The following is a 23,389-nucleotide window of genomic DNA, read 5'->3' as shown; positions in this document are numbered from 1 at the left end:
GTCAAGGAATGTATGTGGCTTCTGGGAACTGGGAAAGGCGAAGTTTCTCCCCTAGAGTCTCCAGGAGGAACGCAGCCCTGTGACACACTGATTTTTCACCCAGTAAGACTGGCTGTGGACTTCTGGCCTCCAGAATTGTGATATAGTAACTTTTCATGTTTTAAGCCCTTACATTTGTGGTAATTTGTTACAGCAGCAATAAGGAACTAATACATACATGCTTTTACAGGAATCCAGGGCAGTGAAAATGAGCTAAGCAGCTGCAGATTTCTCAGAATTCATGAGGAGAGTTGAGGAGAAGGAAAACAGATGATCCTAAATTAAATGTGCCCTTGTTTATCATATAAGTTCTTCTGAAATAAACAATCCAAGTCAGCCACGCAAACACCAGGAACAGCAGAGGCAATTATTTTTCAGGCAGCCATGCATAAAGAAAAGTACTTTCCTATGCTTTCAGAATTCAACGCCACTTCATCCTCTACCCATTGAATCAAGAACCTGAGATTTTGTTTTTGAGATGACAACTTGGCAGCGCACATCAGGCAGTCACAAGGCCCTTGAAACTGGACTCAGCCCTATTCTTCTTCTTTCATACCTTACAAGGAGCCAAGAGCACCCCCACAACCTCCTTAGAGGAGAAACCCCACCACTATAGGGCCCACCACTTGTATAAAGAGCACAGGGCTGATAACATAAAGTTGGATTCTGGGTGCCTGAGGATAGCAGGTGCTAGCAACATGCCCAGCCTGAAGTGGTGGCCAAGCAGCCTCAGAGACATGTCAGGTCCCATTAAAGTGTGCCCACAGCACACCCCTGGGAAGAACTGTAGTCAGGAACTTGGCCACAGCTGGCTGGATACCCTTGGATGAGGTAGGCATCACTGGGACTCTACAGGGTCTAATATTTTATTGCTGACCCAACAACTGGACAAAGGAGTGTAGTAAATATGTGTCCAAAAGTAATTGCTCTGCAGGTTGTCCTAAGGACAAGACAGAAGTGCTTGGCACAGTCACGACAGCAGCAGCCCTGCTTTTACTCTTTTGCCCTTAACATCTCCTAACATATATTTATGTTGGTTATCGTCAGTCTCTCCCCAGACCCTGCTGACTAGAAAGTAAACTCTACAGGGGCACAGATTTTTGTTGTTGGTTTTTCCCACTGCTGCCTTGTATTCCCAACTGCCTTACACATAGCAAGCACTCAGTAAGTATTATTTGATTAGACAAATCAGGTTTATTACAAAATTTAGAAAAACGTTGTCACCTCCAAACACTACCCCAAATCTACCCTAACATGGGACAAAGGCTCCCAGTATCCAGAAAGCCCCAGGTCACAGGTTTATGTCATAATCAGTGATGTCATCATTGGGTAAATTCTCAAGCTGCCCTCTGATTTAAGCCTCTCAAGCCCTGGAGCTGGTGGGACCAAGGACCTTCCCAAGGGCAGGATGGCTCTTGACGGCATGGGGGCCCCACAGGTGGTGACCACAGGGGAGGAGCCTGCCGAGAGAGTGGGTGGACAGGCCTCCCTGCAGACACAGGGCCTCCAGACTGCCTCCTTACAGGATGGCCCAGCTAAGCAGGCCGTGTGGGTCCGCCGCAGCCCCTCAGGGCCACAAGAACCTACTGAGTCAACAGTTGTCAGGGCGCTGTCCAAGCCAGCAACCAAAGCAGTGGTTGTAGATATTGGCACAGGCTACTGTAAATGTGGCTTTGCGGGGCTCCCAAAGCCTACCCATAATATCTCATCAACAGTGGGCAAGCCGTACATGGAGACCGCCAAAACTGGGGACAATCGCAAGGAGACATTTGTGGGGAAGGAGCTTGTCAATCCAGGGGTTCGTCTCAAACTAATTAATCCTCTGCGACATGGCATCATCGTGGACTGGGATTCAGTGCAGGATATCTGGGACTATCTCTTCCACCACGAGATGAAGATCGCCCCAGAGGAGCACGCAGTGCTGGTCTCAGACCCACCCCTGAGCCCATACACCAACAGAGAGAAGTATGCTGAAATGCTGTTTGAAACCTTTAGCACTCCTGCAATGCACATCGCCTACCAGTCCCGCCTGTCCATGTACTCCTACGGACGGACCTCTGGCCTGGTGGTGGAGGTTGGCCACGGCGTGTCCTATGTAGTCCCCATCTACGAGGGCTATCCTTTGCCCAGCATCACCGGACGGCTGGACTATGCGGGATCTGACCTGACAGCCTACTTGATGGGCCTGATGAACAGTTTGGGGAAACACTTCACAGAGGACCAGATGGACATTGTGGAGGACATCAAGAAGAAATGCTGCTTTGTGGCCCTGGACCCCACTGAGGAGAAGAAACTCCCACCTACTGAGCATACAATCCTGTACACTCTGCCGGATGGGCAGGAGCTACATCTATGCCAGGAAAGGTTCCTCTGCTCAGAGATGTTTTTCAAGCCTTCTCTGATCAAATCCATGCAGCTGGGGCTCCACACTCAGACGATGTCCTGCCTTAACAAGTGCGACATCGCCCTCAAACGGGACCTCATGGGGAACATCCTGCTCTGCGGAGGCAGCACTATGCTAAGTGGTTTCCCTGACCGTCTGCAGAAGGAACTGAGCAGCATGTGTCCCAATGACACCCCCCAGGTAAACGTGTTGCCAGAAAGAGACACTGCCGTGTGGACAGGTGGCTCCATCCTGGCATCACTTCAGGGCTTCCAACCACTGTGGGTCCAACGCTTTGAGTACGAGGAATATGGGCCTTTCTTCCTCTACAGAAGGTGCTTTTGAACTGATGACATATGGTCGCTGTGGTGCCACACATCAGCATGCGTGAGAGCCCATTGTGCACATAGGGAGCTGCCCCACAGTTCACTCCTATAGTATTAAACGATCCTCATGTTACCCTTCAGAGTACTTCTCTACTCCCTGACTTAATGAGAACAACTTCATATATGCAGGATCTGCCTTAAAATACACATTTGAGAAAACAAAAGCCAGGAGAGCGGAGACAGACAAAAAAGTCATGCATTACATGTTGACTGCTTAAACACTCTTGGAAGAAACTAGCTCAAATTTTTCTGTCCCTTATTTTGTGTATATCCCATGTTAGAACTACTGTGTTATTAAAATCTGCTCAGAATAGGTAGTGTGATAAAGATAAGATTATAGAGTAAATGCTGTTGGGGCATATAAGAAGGTCCCTTTCAATGAACACCAAGAGAAGTATGCTGTAGGGCTGATCTCCACACAGCAGCAGAGCACACTTTATATTTCATTAGCAACTCTCAAGGCTTGGGAAGACTAACAGAGGTGTCTGACTCCTGCCCTAACTGTACTTTTAGTCCCAATAGTCACTTATGTCTCAATACCAGTTCTTATCAAACCATCATGGTGACTGGCTTCTGAAACCTGGCATATTATGAGCAAGGTATGCATATCTCTCTCAAAAGGGCAACTCTTGAGAGAACAAGTGCTATGTGGATTTCCCCTTTTTAAAACCGGGGTCAGGTTTATCCTGGGTTATGAGCACTATGGTCATGAGGATGCAAGCCACAGTCATTCTCTAGACACTCCAAGCAGCAGCTGCTTATCTCTCACCTCACGGGATTCTTCATCAGCCTTCACAGTATAAAGAGTTGGAATTTGGGATGAGTTCGGGAAAGAGGCTACCAGTTCTGGGGCTGATGGTGTGGGTTTGCGGGAGGCTGCCCTATGCTGGTCATTCTAAACCGGATGAGGAGCTGGAAGGAATATACAGACCCACATACCCAGGGAGGCCCTTCTGGAGCCCAACACAGTCTATGGCATTCCTATAGGCAGTCTGTAGTTAGAGCACACATTTTTGGGAATACTCCCCAATACATTCTCTGCCCGATCTCCAGAGCTCAGCATCTGAACAACACTAGCAAGCAGCATAAAATAGTGGGAAGAACATGGGCTGTGGATTCTGTGGTTTGAAACCCTATTTTGCTACCACCTAGCTATGTGACTTGAATTAACTCTAAAGTTAATTCAAATGCCTACATCACACACCTGATGTAAACACCAGAGATAAACACCCAAATACCATTGTCTAGCTTCCAGGAGGTGATCACAAAAGCTAGCAAGAATTATCTTGTAGAAGTCTACATCTTGTATGGGAGCCCAAGTCTTACTATGGTCCTTAGACACACGTACTCCTAAAGGCACAGATTCAAGCACTCATAGGAGAGTTACAGCATCTCCACCATTGCCAGGGAGAAGCCCTACAGAGCCACTCTCAGAGCCCCCAGGTTTGCCCAGACAGCCATGAAAGACCTAAATGCCTGACCCTGGACCCAAGCCACATGAGTAAGCATGGCTGGCTGGCACCAGCAAGCTAGAGTGGGGAAGCAGACAGTGCCCCAGAAGGCATCTGGAGTTCTTTCATTTTAGCAAGGATGAGTAAGCCTCACCCTGGAGTATCAGGGGATCAGCTACGAGTTGGGGACACTGACTTGAGACAAAGGTAGGTCGTTCACCTCAGTTTCTACCCACACCACTCTGTCAACACCTCATGAACATTCATGGATGGGCAGGATGAAGTTCAGTTACTTCTTAACTTTTGGATTTCTTTAACAGTGTGGTAAAGTGTATAGACCCCTCCTCAGATTAATATTTTTAAATGTAAGAAATAAAACACAAATATTTAAAATGCATAAAACAAATACATGTATGAGAAAATGAATTTTTTAAATGCATGAAATAAATTATTTATAGAGAAAACCAATCATTTGGAAATATACTACCTTCACATCCCTTAAGGGTCTATGAACCCCAAAAGGTGAGAGTCTTGATGGGGGGAAAGGGAGGTGGTTCTGGAGGACAGGAATCTGCCAGTCATCCTACAACTAAACGTTATACTGCATCTTAAAATGAAAAATACCAACATAAGGCTGAACAACTGTGCAGTCTCCTTCAAACTACTTTTATGAATTCTCTCACTTGATCCTTATACAATCGCCCTTGTAGAAAAAAAGAATCCTCCTCACAAAAAAGAAAAAAATATGAAGAGTTGTAGTAAGTATTTGGAAGTCATCTTAGTCCAGCGGTTCTCAACTGAGGGCAATTTTGACCCCCAGGGTACATCTGACAATGCCTGAAGACATTTTGGTTATCATATAACAGCGGGGGATATGTAGTACTAGCACTAGTGGTTAGCAGCCAGAGATCTGCAATGCACAGGGCAGCCCCCCACAACAAAGGAGGATATGACCCCGGATGTTAATAGTAACAAGGTTGAGAAAGTCAATTTAGCCCAAAGCACACACAGTGTTGGAAGAAAGCAAGAATTAAGTTTCAATGTCTTTGTCCAGGGACACAAAGATGGGTGAAGCTTTGGCCTTGTTCTTTCCTGTACACGAGGCAGACACCCGTTGGTCTTAAAGCCTGAGACCCCGCAACCTGTAAAGTAACAGTGGAGTGCTTGCCACAGGCCCAAGGCACAGGCCGGGCACAGGGAACTGAGGACACAGGGACCGGGAGCAGGCTTTCAGCGGGCCAAACATCCCTGCGTGAGCTTTGGCTTGTCTACCTCTTGGATATTTGTGTCTATAAACAAATTATTCCTTGCTGCTTCAATAAATTAGTTTAAGGAAACTGAATGGCCATGAAAAGGCACTCCATTATCAACAGACACATTTACTTCTATTTCCAATTCATCAGCATGGGTTGCTTTAGTATCAACCACAGCAAAAGACAGCTTCTCAGATGTTACCCCTCAGCCCAGTTACTAATAAATACGACAAGAAAAGGACAACCAGAGACTTCTAAGGGCTTGCCCGGGTGGTGCTTCTAATGAGGCACATAAGTTCATAGGCTAGTACAGGAGGAGGGAAAAAAGCTAATTTGGCTTCCCCAATTTGTAGTCACCTTAAATTACTATGAATCATCAGTTTTATTCTTTAAAACACCCTCTTCAACTATGGCTATGAAAAATCTCCCAAATGTGTGCATGTGTGTGTATATGAAGAAAATTAATTTATTTAAAAATATATGACATGCCAAGAAACTACATCAAGCTATACTCACAAAGACATAAAAACTCCTGTCCCAGATTTTTTAAAAGTGTACACTTAAATTGCACTTTGAACTGGAGTCAACATGGCGGCGTGAGTAAGACAGTGGGAATCTCCTCCCAAAAACATATATATTTTTGAAAATACAACAAATACAACTAATCCTAAAAGAGAGACCAGAAAACACAGGACAACAGCCTGACTACAGCCACATGTGCAAGAACCCAGCGCCTGGTGAAAGGGGTAAGATACAAGCCCCGGCCGGCGGGACCCCAGCACACCTCTCCCCAGCTCCCGGCAGGAGGGAGAGGGAGCCCAGGACTGCTAAACACCCAGCCCCAGCCACCCACACCAGAGTGCAGACACAGTGCATGCATGGAGGGCTGGAAACTAGGGAAATAGGGCAGTAAGACCTCTGAGCGGGTGCCAAAGCTGATGCCCCTGTGACAAAGAAAAGCGAGTGCTTTCTGAAAGTCTTAAAGGGACAGGGATTCAACAGCTAGACGGAAACAACACAGGTCACAGCCCAGTGGCTGGAAATTACAGGGAAAACCGGGTGCACTAACCCCCTGGGCAACATCTCTGAGATCTCTCATGGAGGTAAACAGCCAAACAGCCCCCCTGCCCATTACCCTCTGGGCGCTGCAAAAGCAGAGAAACAGCCTAAGGCAAAACACGCCAACAGAAAGGAAAATTCCTACACTTCGGCCGGGCAAGACACAAAGACCCAGCCTACACGCAATTACCCAACACAAGCCACTAGGGGTCGCAGTTGTCCCAGTAAAGAAAGGCCAGTAGCAAGTGAAAAGTTTGGCCCTCCCAGCTGACAGTCAATAGCACCTGTCAACATGAAAAGGCAAAAAAATATGATCCAGACAAGACTAACCCAGACAGCTTTGGCATCTGCTACATCTTCCCCTGAGAAGGAACCTGGGGAGATAGATTTAGCCAGTCTTCCTGAAAAAGAATTCAAAACAAAAGTCATAACCATGCTGATGGACTGGACTTGCAGAGAAATATGCAAGAACTAAGGAAGGAGAATACAGAAATAAAACAAGCTCTGGAAGGACTTCAAAATAGAATGGACGAGATGCAAGAGGCTATTAATGAACTAGAAAACAGAGAACAGGAACGCAGAGAAGCTGATGCAGAGAGAGATAAAAAGATCTCCAGGAATGAAAGAATTTTAAGAGAGCTGAGTGACCAATCGAAAAGGAACAATAAATGCATTATAGGGATACCAGAAGAAGAAGACAGAGAAAAATGGATAGAAAGTGTCTTTGAAGAAATAGTTGCCGAAAACTTCCCCAAACTAGGGGAAGAAATGGCCTCTCAGACCACAGAGGTACACAGAATTCCCATGACAAGGGATCCAAGGAGGGCAACACCAAGACACATAATAATTAAAATGACAAAGATCAAAGACAAGGACAAAGTATTAAAGGCAGCCAGAGAGAAAAAAAAGGTTACCTACAAAGGAAAACCCATCAGGCTATCATCAGACTTCTCAACAGAAACCCTACAGGCCAGAAGAGAATGGCATGATATACTTAATGCAATGAAACAGAAGGGCCTCGAACCAAGACTACTGTATCCAGCACGAATATCATTTAAATATGGAGGGATTAAACAATTCTCAGACAAGCAAAAGTTGAGGGAATTTGCCTCCCACAAACCACCTCTTCAGGGCATCCTACAGGGACTGCTCTAGATGGGAGCACTCCTAAAAAGAGCACAGAACAAAATACCCAACATATGAAGAAGGGAGGAGGACGAATAAGAAGGGAGAGAAATAAAAAATCATCAGACTGCGTTTATAATAGCTCAACAAGCAAGTTAAGTTAGACAGTAAGATAGTAAAGAAGCTAACCCTGAACCTTTGGTAACCACAAACTTAAAGCCTGCAATGGCAATAAGTTCATACCTTTCAATAATCACCCTAAATGTAAATGGACTGAATGCACCAATCAAAAGACACAGAGTAACAGAATGGATAAAAAAGCTAGATCAATCCATATGCTGCTTACAAGAGACTCACCTCAAACCCAAAGACATGCACAGACTTAAAGTCAAGGGATGGAAAAAGATATTTCATGCAAACAACAAAGAGAAGAAAGCAGGTGTTGCAATTCTGGTATCAGACAAAACAGACTTCAAAATAGAGTAACAAAAGACAAAGAAGGACATTACATAATGATAAAGGGCTCAGTCCAACAAGAGGATATAACCATTATAAATATATATGCACCCAATACAGGAGCACCAACATACCCAAAACAAATATTAACAGAACTAAAGGAGGAAATAGATTGCAATGCATTCATTCTAGGAGACTTCAACACACCACTCACTCCAAAGGACAGATCCACCAGACAGAAAATAAGTAAGAACACAGAGGCACTGAACAACACACTAGAACAGATGGACCTAATAGACATCTACAGAACTCTACATCCAAAAGCAACAGGATACACATTCTTCTCAAGTACATATGGAACATTCTCCAGAATAGACCACATACTAGGCCACAAAAAAAGCATTAGTAAATTTCAAAAGACTGAAATCCTACCAACCAACTTTTCAGACCACAAAGGCATAAAACTAGAAATAAACTGCACAAAGAAAGCAAAAAGGCTCACAAACACATGGAGGCTTAACAACACGCTCCTAAATAATCAATGGATCAATGACCAAATCAAAATGGAGATCCAGCAATATATGGAAACAAACGAAAACAACAACAACACTAAGCCCCAACTTCAGTGGGACACAGCAAAAGCAGCCTTAAGAGGAAAGTATATAGCAATCCAAGCGTATTTAAAAAAAGGAAGAACAATCCCAAATGAATGGTCTCATGTCACAATTATTGAAATTGGAAAAAGAAGAACAAATGAGGCCTAAGGTCAGCAGAAGGAGGGACATAATAAAGATCAGAGAAGAAATAAATAAAATTGAGAAGAATAAAACAACAGCAAAAATCAATGAAACCAAGAGCTGGTTCTTCTAGAAAATAAACAAAATAGATAAGCCTCTAGCCAGACTTATTAAGAGGAAAAGAGAGTCAACACAAATCAACAGTATCAGAAACGAGAAAGGAAAAATCACGACGGACCCCACAGAAATACAAAGAATTATTAGAGAATACTATGAAAACCTATATGCTAACAAGCTGGAAAACCTAGGAGAAATGGACAACTTCTTAGAAAAATACAACCTTCCAAGATGACCCAGAAAGAAACAGAAAATCTAAACAGACCAATTACCAGCAACGAAATTGAAGCGGTAATCAAAAAACTACCAAAGAACAAAACCCCCCCGGGCCAGATGGATTTACCTCGGAATTTTATCAGACATACATAATATCCATCCTCCTTAAAGTTTTCCAAAAAATAGAAGAGGAGGGGATACTCCCAAACTCATTCTATGAAGCTAACATCACCCTAATACCAAAACCAGGCAAAGACCCTACCAAAAAAGAAAACTACAGACCAATATCCCTGATGAACGTAGATGAAAAAATACTCAACAAAATATTGGCAAACCGAATTCAAAAATACATCAAAAGGATCATACACCATGACCAAGTGGGATTCATCCCAGGGATGCAAGGATGGCACAACATTCGAAAGTCCATCAACATCATCCACCACATAAACAAAAAGAAAGACAAAAACCACATGATCATCTCCATAGATGCTGAAAAAGCATTTGACAAAATTCAACATCCATTCATGATAAAAACTCTCAGGAAAATGGGAATAGAGGGCAAGTACCTCAACATAATAAAGGCCATCTATGAAAAACCCACAGCCAACATTATATTGAACAGCGAGAAGCTGAAAGCTTTTCCTCTGAGATCGGAACTAGACAAGGATGCCCACTCTCTGCACTGTTATTTAACATAGTACTGGAGGTCCTAGCCATGGCAATCAGACAAAACAAAAAAATACAAGGAATCCAGACTGGTAAAGAAGAAGTTAAACTGTCACTATTTGCAGATGACATGATACTGTACATAAAAAACCCTCAAGACTCCACCCCAAAACTTTTAGAACTGATATTGGAATACAGCAAAGTTGCAGGATACAAAATCAACACACAGAAATCTGTGGCTTTCCTATACACTAACAATGAACCAACAGAAAGAGAAATCAGGAAAACAACTCCATTCACAACTGCATCAAAAAAAATAAAATACCTAGGAATAAACCTAACCAAAGAGGTGAAAGACTTATACTCTGAAAACTACAAGTCACTCTTAAGAGAAATTAAAGGGGACACTAACAGATGGAAACGCATCCCATGCTCGTGGCTAGGAAGAATTAATATCGTCAAAATGGCCATCCTGCCCAAAGCAATATACAGATTTGATGCAATCTCTATGAAACTACCAGTAACATTCTTCAATGAACTGGAACAAATGGTTCAAAAATTCATATGGAAACACCAAAGACCCCGAATAGCCAAAGCAATCCTGAGAAAGAAGAATAAAGTAGGGGGGAACTCACTCCCCAACTTCAAGCTCTATTATAAAGCCATAGTAATCAAGACAATTTGGTACTGGCACAAGAAAAGAGCCACAGACCAATGGAACAGAGAATCCAGACATTAACCCAGACATATATGGTTAATTAATATTTGATAAAGGAGCCATGGACATACAATGGCGAAATGACAGTCTCTTCAACAGATGGTGCTGGCAAAACTGGACAGCTACATGTAGGAGAATGAAACTGGACCATTGTCTAACCCCATATACAAAAGTAAACTCAAAATGGATCAAAGACCTGAATGTAAGTCATGAAACCATTAAACTCTTGGAAAAAAACATAGGCAAAAACCTCTTAGACATAAACATGAGTGACCTCTTCTTGAACATATCTCCCCGGGCAAGGAAAACAACAGCAAAAATGAGCAAGTGGGACTACATTAAGCTGAAAAGCTTCTGTACAGCAAAAGACACCATCAATAGAACAAAAAGGAACCCTACAGTATGGGAGAATATATTTGAAAATGACACATCCGATAAAGGCTTGACGTCCAGAATATATGACGTCCAGAATATATAAAGAGCTCATACGCCTCAACAAACAAAAAACAAATAACCCAATTAAAAAATAGGCAGAGGAACTGAACAGACGGTTCTCCAAAAAAGAAATACAGATGGCCAACAGACACATGAAAAGATGCTCCACATCACTAATTATCAGAGAAATGCAAATTAAAACTACAATGAGGTATCACCTCACACCAGTAAGGATGGCTGCCATCCAAAAGACAAACAACAACAAATGTTGGCGAGGCTGTGGAGAAAGGGGAACCCTCCTACACTGTTGGTGGGAATGTAAATTAGTTCAACCATTGTGGAAAGCAGTATGGAGGTACATCAAAATGCTTAAAACAGACATACCATTTGACCCAGGAATTGCACTCCTAGGAATTTACCCTAAGAATGCAGCAGTCAAGTATGAGAAAGACAGATGCACCCCTATGTTTATCGCAGCACTATTTACAATAGCGAAGAATTGGAAGCAACCTAAATGTCCATCAATAGATGAATGGATAAAGAAGATGTGGTACATATACACAATGGAATACTACTCAGCCATAAGAAAAGGGCAAATCCTACCATTTGCAGCAACATGGATGGAGCTGGAGGGTATTATGGTCAGTGAAACAAGCCAAGCGGAGAAAGAGAAATACCAAATGATTTCACTCATCTGTGGAGTATAAGAACAAAGGAAAAACTGAAGGAACAAAACAGCAGCAGAATCACAGAACTCAAGAATGGACTAACAGGTACCAAAGGGAAAGGGACTGGGGAGGATGGGTGGGTAGGGAGGGATGGGGGGGGAAAAAGGGGGATATTAAGATTAGCATGCATGGGGGGGTGGGAGAAAGGGGAGGGCTGTACAACACATAGAAGACAAGTAGTGTTTCTACAACATTTTCCTACATTGATGGACAGTGACTGTAAAGGGGTATATAGGGGGAACCTGGTATAGGGGAGAGCCTAGTAAACAAAATATTCATCATGTAAGTGTAGATTAATGATTAAAAAAAAAAAGCAGTTCCTGTGTGGTGACCTCCAATGAGTTCTACACAATGATATAAGGGCATATATAAGTGTAGGCAAAGAGTCTGTTTGCGTTTATACAGAGGATCAAAGCCTAATTTGGCTACCCCGAAAATGAACTAAGATATGATATGAAAAAGAACTTCCAACATCAGCACTCTTGGGAAGACTCATGCCAGAAGATGATCATCAAAAAACCCCAACAAAGATCCACACACTGCTACAGGTGTAGATGCACCCGTCCCACCAGTTCCTGGACTTCCCATGGGAATGAAGAAGGAGATGTCTAAGCTGGCCTGTGCATACAGTAAAACAACAAATTTGACTGGATCTGTACTGTTGGAACTCAACCAAGAATTAGAAGTGCAAATTGTAGCGCTCCAAAATCTTATAACTGCAGACTATTTACTGTTAAAAGGACATATGGGATGTGAACAGTCCCCAGGAATGGGTTGTTTTAATTTGTCTGATTTCTCTCAGACTGTTCAAGTTGAGTTGGACAATATCCACCATATCATAGATAAGTTTTCACAAATGCCTAAGGTGCCTAACTGGTTTTCTTGGTTTCACTGGAGATGGCTGTTTAATTACAGGTATCCTTTGGTTATGTAACTGTACTCCTATTATGTTAATGTGTGTGCGCAATTTAATTAGTAGTTTAAAACCTATACATGCTGAAGTTACTCTACAAGAAGATATGTCAAAGAAATAATCAATCTTCCCATGTTTTCTTCCACCTGCTACTTCTATAGCTTTTCTTCTTCCTTCCTAATTACAACCCTTAAATAGAATTCGTGCCTCATATCGAATTTACTGAGTATCATAATTCTTCCAAGTGGTAAAGACACCTCAAGACAAATGCTGGGCATAGAAGCCACAGGGCATAAATATGCAAAGTAAAAAGCTAACCTTTTCAAACAATAAGGCTTCTCTCTCACTTACCAACTTTACATGTCCCTGTATGGCCCCGGAAGATGACTGGTTAGCCAGAGACGGGTAAGATTCCTCAAGGGAGGAACAACCTAAGACAGGCACAGTCGCAGGGGGGCCATCAGGTGAGAAAATGGGGATCAACAGAGGTGAGGCTTAGAACGTCACCCCCCTGTTCTGAGAGAAATCTTCTGCATACGTGGATGTTTTATTGCCCTTGTCTAGCTTGGATTAACACATAGTCTACAGGCACACACCTGATCATCTACATTTTCTTTCTTACAACACTAAACTATGTTTTCTACCTTTATCTTGTATCTACCTACCACTTCAGCATTTTATTAAAAATAATAATAATAAAAAGAGAAATGTGGTATCCACATATAAATCAAGTATAAAAATCAAACGAATATTCATATTTGAACTGACTGTTTATAGTTCATAATGCATGAGCAAAACCGAAAGCTTCTGTGATGACTGTCCTTGTAATGTTCACCATGTAACTTATTCACTATGTAAGAATTTGTTCTCCATGTAAGAACTTGTTCGTTATGCTTCAGAAGAATGGAAACTGATGAAAATTAGGCTTGGGGTGGATTGATGATTGTGCATTGAGCATTGACCCCCCTATACAGAATTTTATTGTTGTTAACAACCATTTGATCAATAAATGAGAGATGCCCTCACAAAAAAAAAAAAATATATATATATATATATATATATATATACACACACACACTTCCAATTGTAAAATAAATAAGTAACCGGGATGTAATGTATAGCATAAGGAATATAGTCAAAATATTGTAACAACTTGGTATGGTGATAGCTGGTACCTAGAATTATCATGTATATAAATGTTCAATCACTGTGTTGTACACCTGAAACTAATGTAATACTGTGTGTCAACTACCCTTCAATAAAAAATAATTATCTAAAAAAAAAAATAAATAAATAAATTGCACTTTGATTATAGGAGACAATCCTCTGCAAGTTCCCTCTTGGGATCCAGTGCATCTGAGCAAAGCAGACCCACTGGAGCCAGCAAAACCACGGAGGCCCCCAGCCGACTGCAGCCTGGCCTGGCTCTGGGGCCAAGCACAGACTGAGAGGGAGAATTATATACTCTTTTCTGGAACTGACGGAATCTTTCCCCAAAATTAAGCATTCATCACTCCTAGGAGTTTCTCCTTTTCCCATACACATCTTCTCCCATGAATTCTTCCTCAATTTTACCTCCAACTTGGAAGGTCTGCTCCTGATGGTTTCTTCTTCAAATAAACAAAATCCCATTTTGATTGCGTGTTAGTGACTGACAGTCATTTGTATTCATGCAAATTCTTCCTTGCTGCTTCAACACATTATTTTAAGGAAACTGAACATCCATGACAAATCACACTATTAACAACAGACCCATTTACTTCTACTTCCAATCCATCGGCACAGGTCCCTTTACTATAACCACAGCAGAAGCACTGTAACATATAAAATGTCAAATAAGTTATCATGGTCATTTACCCATGCCAAAAAGTAGTCACAAAGCACTACCAGTCTTTCAATGTTGGGCACTTAATTGTAGCAAATCTATTATGGGCAGGAGTCAAAAAGCAGATTTCTCCCAAGCAGGATGATATACCTCCTTTCTTTTCTGTTATTTTGTGAAAAATTTCAGACACACAGAAAAGTCGAATTATACAGTGAACACACCTAGATTCTAATTCTACTGTTTACACTTTGCCATAGTAGCAAAAGTCTTTAACTACAATTCTGGGTGTATCTATACTCTGAGGATCCAAAGCAGGTTTCCTTTTAGTTTATGTACAGGAAGGACGATCTGGATCTGGTATTAAAAGCAAGGAAGAAATTTTTAACTTTACCCAAGAAATCAGCCACAAAACTGCTGTCAAAATGAACTGAGCTTTTTCTAGACTCACCAAAGAGAGAAATTTCTGCCAAAGAAAATAACTAAAGACAGAGGTCAGTTATGCACTATAAAGAAAAATAAACTACCTAGATAGTGCAAAAACATTTTAGTTCAAAAGACCAAAATTTGAAGACATGGGAGTAACAAGTGCGCATGCTGTATGATGCACACTGCTCACCAGAGCAAACGTGCATGGCGCTGTTCAGAAATGATCCCGTTCCCGTTCTGACACTGCTAACTCCAGCAGAAAATTCACAGGCAGTAAAAGCGTCCCGACAAACACTGTAGGGACAGGAGGCTCCACGCAGTTAAAACTAGAAGTATGTGACCTGGTAAGATACTACATAACAACGGCTGTCAGCACAGGAAAGCTTAGAATTTCAAAGGATGTATTTAGCTTTTTATTCTGCTTTAGTTCAAGGCGAAGAAGTCATTTAGGTGATCAAATCTGACAAAGACGTTGATAGCACTGACAGCCATACTGATTATATATAATGCCTCCAGGGAGGTAAAATAATTTTAAAAACATTATTTTACTTTTCTTCACACTTTTGAGGTAGAAGTTATGAAACGTTATTACCAGTTAACTCAGGCACACATCAGTTATGTGATTTATGTAAGGTTCCAATATGAATCAGACATGCAGCTGGGAAGGAAACCCTATCTCTTGATTACCATAAATACCAGAAATAGGCTCTCAAACAACACTAAATAAAGAACAGTAATCCTTACAAAATGATGCTATATTAGTTAAAGCTTAAAGTTTTACTAATGATTAAAATTATAAGCAAAATAAAATAAAACAGGATTGCTTCGTGTGTGCTACACAGAGCAGCTCTCTGCAATGCTACGGTAGATATTCGTGTCACTCTTCCCAGGTCCTAGCAGTCAGGCCTCGAGGAGTGGGGAGGGGGAGGAAAACGGCCTTCTTTGCCACAGCCCTCCTAACGGGGATCAGAGTCACTCCAGAAGACTCAGTTTCCACTGAGTTCTTTTGTTAATCTTTGGCGGTATAAAAAGGTCAGCATCTAGAAGAAAGGAAAAGGAAATTGTGAGAGGCACACTTCCTTATCGGTGGGAGCTGAGGCAGTAACATTAAGCGAAAACTAGGCGACTGGGCTTTGCAGCTACAAGACAAACCATCCGAACCAGAGTTAATGTTTCTGTTCCCGCTGCAACCTCGTGGTCAGAGCAAACACAGTTTGGAGTCCTGCCCCAAGAAGAATTCCATTTCATCTTCAGGCACATGAGAGAGGGTAGGAGGAAAAATGCCCACTGAGTGATTAAACATGGAACAATGTTCTTAATTTTAAATGAGAGGCGATGGTGGTAGTGGTTATGAGACCATATAGATTTATTAACTCTTATTAAACCATACACCTAAGATCTGTATATTTCACTTTTTGCAAAATTTGCCTCAATTATAAGAAAAAAATATGTGACCGCATGTATTCGGTAAATAAAGTCAATGGCAGAAAATACTTATGGTAAAAAAAACTCTGTGAACACACTGGTCAGTAAAAATGTCCCTACTTAAAAAAAAAAAATAGTAAATGGGGCGGAGAGGGGAGAGCAGTGTTTGGGAAAATTGTCACCTTAGACAAAATTCCCAGACTGTATTTCACTCAGATTTATTGAGTCTCTTATCCAAGTAGGAATCATATATACAATGAGAGGTATGAGAAAATATGTATATATATTTTTTCTCAAAATTATTCATAATAAACTTCCAGTAGTACATCTGCAAATGTGCCATACAGACATTAAAATTATTTCCAAGAATATTTAATGAGAAAAGTGCTCAAGATAAAATGTTTTTTAAAAACATGATTTTCATATTATACATAAATACATGTATGCATACACACAGCAAGAGATGATTAAATTGTCATTTTCTTTGACATACTTTTCAGTACAATCCAGATTTTTTTCTCCTAATCCTATCAATTTTATAATTTCACATACAACTACTGCTCTCTACTCTCCCAAACAAAACAGTAGACAAAAAGACCACAGGAGGTTTTGCTTATTTAAGAACACTGAATATGGAAAAGGCTACTTAAATAAATTTAGTCAACAAGGCCTATCATTTCATATTGAATAGTGATTAAAATGAAAATTTTCTTTAAAAAAGAAACAAGTTATGAAAATGAAGTATTCTTTTTTTAATTAGGCATAACTACAACTATATTTTATTCCTAGACTTAATTATGAATAAATGCCAAGTATTGACTTTTTGGCAGGAAAGCAATTGTTGTGACAAACTGTCACAGCAGGACTTGATGTCATTCACACTTTAGAGCTTGAATTTCCAGGTGAATTTTACAGCACAAAGAGTAGTTTGCACAGGGACATTTGAGGGCTCCATCAATTTTTCTAAGGACTTCTCTTAATCTTTTGATGGTCAAATCATTCACATTTGAAGCACTTATTTTGTTATTAATTGTAAGAAGTACAACTCAGCTATGATTCAAACACTTCTGATAACATTTTATCCATTTTATGAAATCTGACATTTTTGCAAGACTTGTACTTGATCTGCACAATACTGTGTGACCTCATAAACATGAAAATCAGAGAAGATACCCCACCAAGTCACTGATCCCACCTGTGAGGACATGTGAGTGTACGTGACTACTACTGTTGGCTGGGGAGGGGCAGCTGAGGAATATTTGAGTGGGACTAATTCTGTGAGAAGTTCACCTGCCTATTTTTGGATTATGAGAACTTCTCTTTCCTGCACAATCTTATAACCACAAGGATATTGATAACACATATGCAGTCATATAACAAGGATCCTCAAAATGTAAGAGTCTTCAAGGCTCAATAGGAAAATGGAAGTGCTCTTTGATTAAGCCATCTAGACTACCCCAGGGAAAGGTGCTGGGCTTGACCTGAAGGCCAGCATCAGCCATCAATGAGGAAAAAGAGCAAATAGGGACAGAAATCACACGTGGATTGAACACAGCACAAAGTAAACAATTACCAAACAGCCTCAGGTCTAAGATGAATTTTTAGCATCTCAAAAGTGTGTGTTTTGGGACTGATACCAAAAGCAGCTTGCCAGCCTCAAGGAAGAAGGGGAGCTAGGGACACAGTAGTTACTGTCTGGATGTATCAGCTTAGCTGGGATGGGAGGTAGTTAATTTAGTCTTGGTAGCAACAAAAGCTGTTAAAGTTAAACTTAACTCCCAAAGGCTATTTCAAATGTCATTAAATGCTAATACAGCATTTAAATGAAAAAATTTCAGCATGTTGCCTGTCACATGCTAGAAAATACAAGTAATAGTAAAAACTGCTGATTATTTTAGAACATACCACTAACTTTTCTAAGTAAAAGAGGTTGATACGCTTGATTGATCTACATAAAGGGCACCAAACTGATCTATCAAGTTTCTAGCCAACTCTGAAAAAGAAAAGCTGTTCTGGCTTTTAACTTTGAGGGATATGTAATCCAATTGAGAATTATGTCCCCCAACAAACAAACAAACAAAATATTCTAGATGTAATTAAATAGAAATGCAGATAAAATGCTAACAGTCTTTGGATTTGCTTTCAAGTTTTATTATTAATCCTAAAGATAATAAAAAAGCTTCAGCTCTCAAGCAAGGATTATAAAAATGTCCCCCAAATGCAATGCTTAACAGCCAATAGCCAAAAATGATGACTCCGAAGGATCTTTAAAATGTATATGTAAATTAACCTGCTGAGACTCAAACTTGTGATGTGCCTGTCTGGATGAGTGTACGCCTTTGTACTGACAAGTCTACGTCAGGACAGTTCTTTAAAAAATCAGATGTTTCATGTCATGCTGGATTCCCTGCCCTCCAGGTTCCCAACACTAGCAGCATTAAACTGATGTCACTAAACACGTAGTCTGAGAATTGAGGGAAAATTGTAGTCAATACCCAATCTCTGCTTAAACTGCTGACCTTCTCAACACTTACAGAAAGCCAGTCTTTCTGCTTAGTATTGTAATAACATGGAGGGGAAAAAAATACTAACCAAGAACAGGAATGGAAGTCTTCCGTTGTTGATAAGAGGCCATGATACTATTTGCAGTAGAATGGGGACCCAGAACCTAAGTAGAAAGTAGACTGTTATTAGCAAGGATTATTTTATACTTCTGATAACTGCAAATAAAAAAGGAAATCTCTACCAGCAGTAAATAGCTATCACTTCTCATTACAGTATCACAGTAATTCTCTATTCCTATGTGATTTTAATTTGCCAGTTTCTCTGTTCTCAACTCAGACCTCTAAGTCTTCTCTCCACCAGCATAGAGTAATGATGGAGGGGTGGGGAGAGAAAATCTTGGTGATACATGTCTGGTCCTTTCTAACTGGGCAAGCCCTGAAGGGAGAGGATATAACACAAGAGGCTATAGAATATACAGAACATCAAACTGTGCTCAAAGATTTATGAGAATTTCTCTATTAAAACAAGTATGTGCATATCATGGAATAGGATGCAAAGTCTGCATACATGTGCAAGGCAGAACAAAGACTTCCTGGCAGTTCCCCCCTGCACAAGCCTCGGCGGGCGCGCACCAGGCCCTCTGCTTGCCCTCGCTTGGCTCTGCACACACCCTCTCGGTGGCACACTCTCAGCAGCAATGACACATGCTCAAAGCACAGCCCCACGCCTCACAGGATCCTGCACCCATGCCATTGCCAATTCAGTATTTTACCAACCAAAGCAAAAACACAATCTTCCTGGTCATTTTCCCTAGAAGACTCAAAAAGTTGGTGTCTTAGAAGTTAATATGATCTGAACAGAAGAAGGTAGAGGAGAGCATAGTAAATGCAAGTATTTGCGGGGTACTGATTCTTAGTATCTCTTTTTTTTTGGTGTAAAATACTTTTAAATCTATCCTCTTATCTAACCTTCAAAACATTCTAGTCAAGTATACAGGGAAGTGTCATCCCCATTCACAACTGAGGAAGTGAGGCCCAGTAAGCTTATGTGCTTCTGACCAGTGAGCTGCATGAATCCCAACCTCTCTCTCTGCTCCAAACCCACCCTTCCATACACTGCTTGTGGTGCTGGGTCTGGAACCAGACAAACCCACCCTCCTTGGCCCGCTGGCTCCCTTACACTCGGCTGGCAGCAGACAACAGGGGATGCTGCAAGGCTGGAAGACAAAGGAATGCGTTCCTTCACTTGCTGTCACTCACCAGTGGCTCTCTACCCCAGCAGCGGCTGTTGATTCCAGTTCCTGTTCATTTCTATACACTTGGCACTGGCCTCTTCACGCCCACTCCAAAATACCGGCACCAGCTGGCTGGTGCCCCCTTCTCAAAGGATCAAGAACCGGCTCAGCAGGGCTCCACCCTCAGGCTTCTAAATTCTGAATCCCGAACTCTCCCTTTGTCCCCTCAGCCTAGGGGTACGCGCTACTTCTCAGAGTTCCTTCTCGGCATTCCCCTTTTGCCTGTTCAGTCCTCTAATGCCTGCTTAACCAGTCACATACATAAAATTCTCTCTGAGAAAATAATAGCTGTGGTTTATCTTTTCCTTATGGGCCCTGCCTGATATACCAGCCTTTCTGAATCAAAATCAAAACTCTTAACAACAGAACTGAGGTGTGACAAATTGAGCAGAGGTATAAACAATAGATGACAATACATTAGAATTCTTGATGGGACACAGCCTTAAACATAATTAGCAAAGCTGGTCATAACAACAAATTAGAAGTGACAAACCGTATTTTCTATAAAACAAAAGGAAAAGTAATTGTCTAGGTTAGTTTAAAGAACTCTGATCCCATTCATAAGCCTGAAGAGGCAGGTGAGAGGCCAGTTCTGGTCCTGGCTATGCCCTCCCCACCCCAACCTCACTGAAGGCTGTGGGCAACCATCTGACCTTCCCATCTTCTCCAGTCGTTTCATGTGTGAAGGAGAAATAAAAGCAAACCACTTAGGCCAAGGTGCACTAGTCGCTGCACAAACAGAAGATCCTCTTCCTGACAGCCTGAAGTGAGCCTAAGATCACTAAACTATGGCATATTATGTTTTAAGGAGAGGAAAATCTTTTGCTTTGACTTTAAAGAGACTAGGTGAATGTAACAACCTGTGAAAATGATGAAAACCTGCATATTCTGTCTTTGAGGAAAACTTACAGGTATAGATGGATTCTGCTGGTGGGCGAGAGGCCAGATTTCTGGAATTGACCTTTCCATTAGCTGCAGCGTATCTTCAAATGTCTTCTGTAATGCCCTTCCGTGCTCATCCAACTCAAAGAGAAAGAGAACCTTTAAAATATGGTATATTTCATCTAGAGAGAAGAAATTTGGGAAGGTGGTAAGTTGTGTCCCCAGCTCCATTTCCAGAATCATAACACAGCTTCTTTCCCAAGCGAAATATACCTAATACCATACTACAGTTGCCATCTCCCCCATTCTTCTTTCTTCCCAAATGCTAAAATAACTCAAAATATCTGCTACAAAAAGAGAAACAAGCAGAGTGGGGCCCACGCAGAACGGAGTGTCTCCACAATCCTTTATCCGGGTTTCAGTGCTATTCTCTCAGCCCAAGTAGATGGACGCCACGGAGCAAAGCTTCCGGGTCACTGGCTGAGAAGTGCTGTTTCAGGAATGTGCCATGAGATGAAGCTTCCTGCTGGAAGTTTTCATCTAACTTCAAGTTGGGAAAATGGTGTCTAATTACCTACTAAACTCTGCCGCTGTCCATTTACTACTTTGGGGGCAAGAATCATCAGCATTGAGAACATACCTTTCAGGTTTTCCGTGCCCTGTACTGCTTCACTTAATGCTTCCAAAAGGGCCTGATCCTCCAGCGGACTCCCTTCTTTGAGGCTGTGCTTCTTCCGCTCTGCTTTGCGGCGATTCTTCGAAGACCGCCTGTTAGCAGTTATGAAGATGTTGTAAGAGGGGCTTGCCGGACACATTACAATGAATGTACCTGATGACCACCAACTTTCTGGGAAAATAGAGTCTAGACATGGTTTTTGTATATGGGGGAAAACGGTGACAAGGTATTAAAGTGATACACTAAAAAATATTAGGGGAGGTGAGTCTTACAGGCAGGCAGTTGTAAGGAAAACCCTAAAAAGTGATGCCTGGCCTTAAAGTTTTCATTAAAATACAGAGTAAAGTGAGGTCACATCTGTTAAGAGCTGGAACAATGACGAGCAGAACCACCAACTTGAATTTTGTAATAAAAAACTAATTTAAAAGCAACAAGATAAAATTTAAAGGAGATAGACACAGCAGATTAGAATTTGAATACAGTAAAGTACACATGCATCCCACATTCTTTCCTCAGAGGCTTTATGCCACTTGTTTTATCTGGGGCTCTCTAACTCCAGCTCTTAAAAACCCATTTCAAATGATCTTTCTTGCAGTTTCTCATCTCCCCACATAATCTCAGAGTTCTCTGAACTCCTAAAGCACAATTCAGTCTAAATACACAATCTTGCATGTTTTCTCTTTCGCAAGGATGACTATAAGCCCTTATAACTCCTATTTCCCTGAACGGTTTGGTAACATCCACTACAGTGAGCATGTGGGTGGTTCAGTAAATACTTCTGACCAATTGCTACACTGGGTAAAAGCATGATGACTTATTTTATATTTATAACCTCTTCCAACCCTGATTTTTAATTGAAGAAGCTAAAAATCTTTTTTCTTTATAACCTTTTAATTTTTTTGGTACCTACACATTATAATCAGTTATTATTGGTTAAATGAATATAATCAGATGTCATAAAAATTGAGAACCCAGGGTAAGGGCCTTGTAGGCAAAGCACAAACACACAGGCCACAAAGCTGCAGAAAAAAACATTTCAACACCAAGTCTAACCTCTTAGATATGTTGGGAAAGTCCCTGCACAACTTCCACATAACTTGAGGAATGTCCTCCCCACTGCACTGCCTTGGTGAAAACCCGACCTATGGTCCTTGTACTTTCTCCATATACCCAGGGCATGAGCAATGTGCTGAATAAACAAGATACATACGCTGATATCCTGGAGTTACTATGGGAGTATTTGCCACTCATGTCACTGCTACTCATCACACTGCTAGTTTCAGAGAAGAGGTCTGACTCTTGACCCTGGGGCACCTCATCATCTAGAAAAGAAGGACCAGATGCAGAATGAAAACTTGCTAATGTGGGCTTCCCTTCAATGGGGTAAGTGGACTACAGTTAACCAAGGCACATCAGAGGGTACATGGAAATTATTATAAAGTTGATCCAAAATGAAACAAGGTAACATTAAGTAGGTTTTATTACTGTACACAAGCAGCATATTTCTTTCTTCTTTCTTTTTTTTTCTAAAGCAAAGAAACCTTTGGAAACCAGGAGGCTAGTTTTGTAAAACATGTTACTCAGCTGCACTAGTTGTTGGTGGTGGAGGGAATGTTTGGCAGAGCTCTTCCCCTTTCTACTTGGTCCTGCCCCCCAGTCCCCAAACACACACAA

At 41.4% G+C, this 23,389-nt stretch overlaps 2 protein-coding genes across 3 annotated transcripts in view; one reads left to right on the top strand and one right to left on the bottom strand.

Annotated features, from left to right (window-relative positions):
• Positions 1-893: 893 nt before the first annotated feature.
• On the top strand, positions 894-3,264 carry ACTL7A (actin like 7A). Its single transcript, XM_017655531.3, has one exon. The coding sequence runs from the start codon at positions 1,448-1,450 to the stop codon at positions 2,765-2,767; it is 1,320 nt and encodes a 439-aa protein (XP_017511020.2). The 5' UTR covers positions 894-1,447; the 3' UTR covers positions 2,768-3,264.
• A 12,069-nt stretch (positions 3,265-15,333) lies between these two features.
• The window catches only part of ELP1 (elongator acetyltransferase complex subunit 1), a 44,828-nt gene continuing 36,772 nt past the window's right edge, over positions 15,334-23,389 (bottom strand). For both annotated transcript variants that reach the window (XM_073226511.1, XM_073226507.1), the window contains 5 exons: positions 22,926-23,037; positions 21,680-21,807; positions 21,067-21,221; positions 18,951-19,026; positions 15,334-15,973 (listed from right to left, as the gene is read on the bottom strand). In XM_073226511.1, coding sequence (XP_073082612.1) covers positions 15,906-15,973; positions 18,951-19,026; positions 21,067-21,221; positions 21,680-21,807; positions 22,926-23,037 — 539 coding nt within the window. In that variant the 3' untranslated portion in view covers positions 15,334-15,905. The remainder of the gene's footprint in view (positions 15,974-18,950; positions 19,027-21,066; positions 21,222-21,679; positions 21,808-22,925; positions 23,038-23,389) is intronic.

This window comes from Manis javanica, chromosome 2 (genome assembly GCF_040802235.1).
Source record: "Manis javanica isolate MJ-LG chromosome 2, MJ_LKY, whole genome shotgun sequence".
NCBI classification, from domain to species: Eukaryota; Metazoa; Chordata; class Mammalia; order Pholidota; family Manidae; genus Manis; species Manis javanica.
Note: the sequence above shows the minus strand (reverse complement) of the source record. Positions and strands in the feature narration are given on the sequence as shown.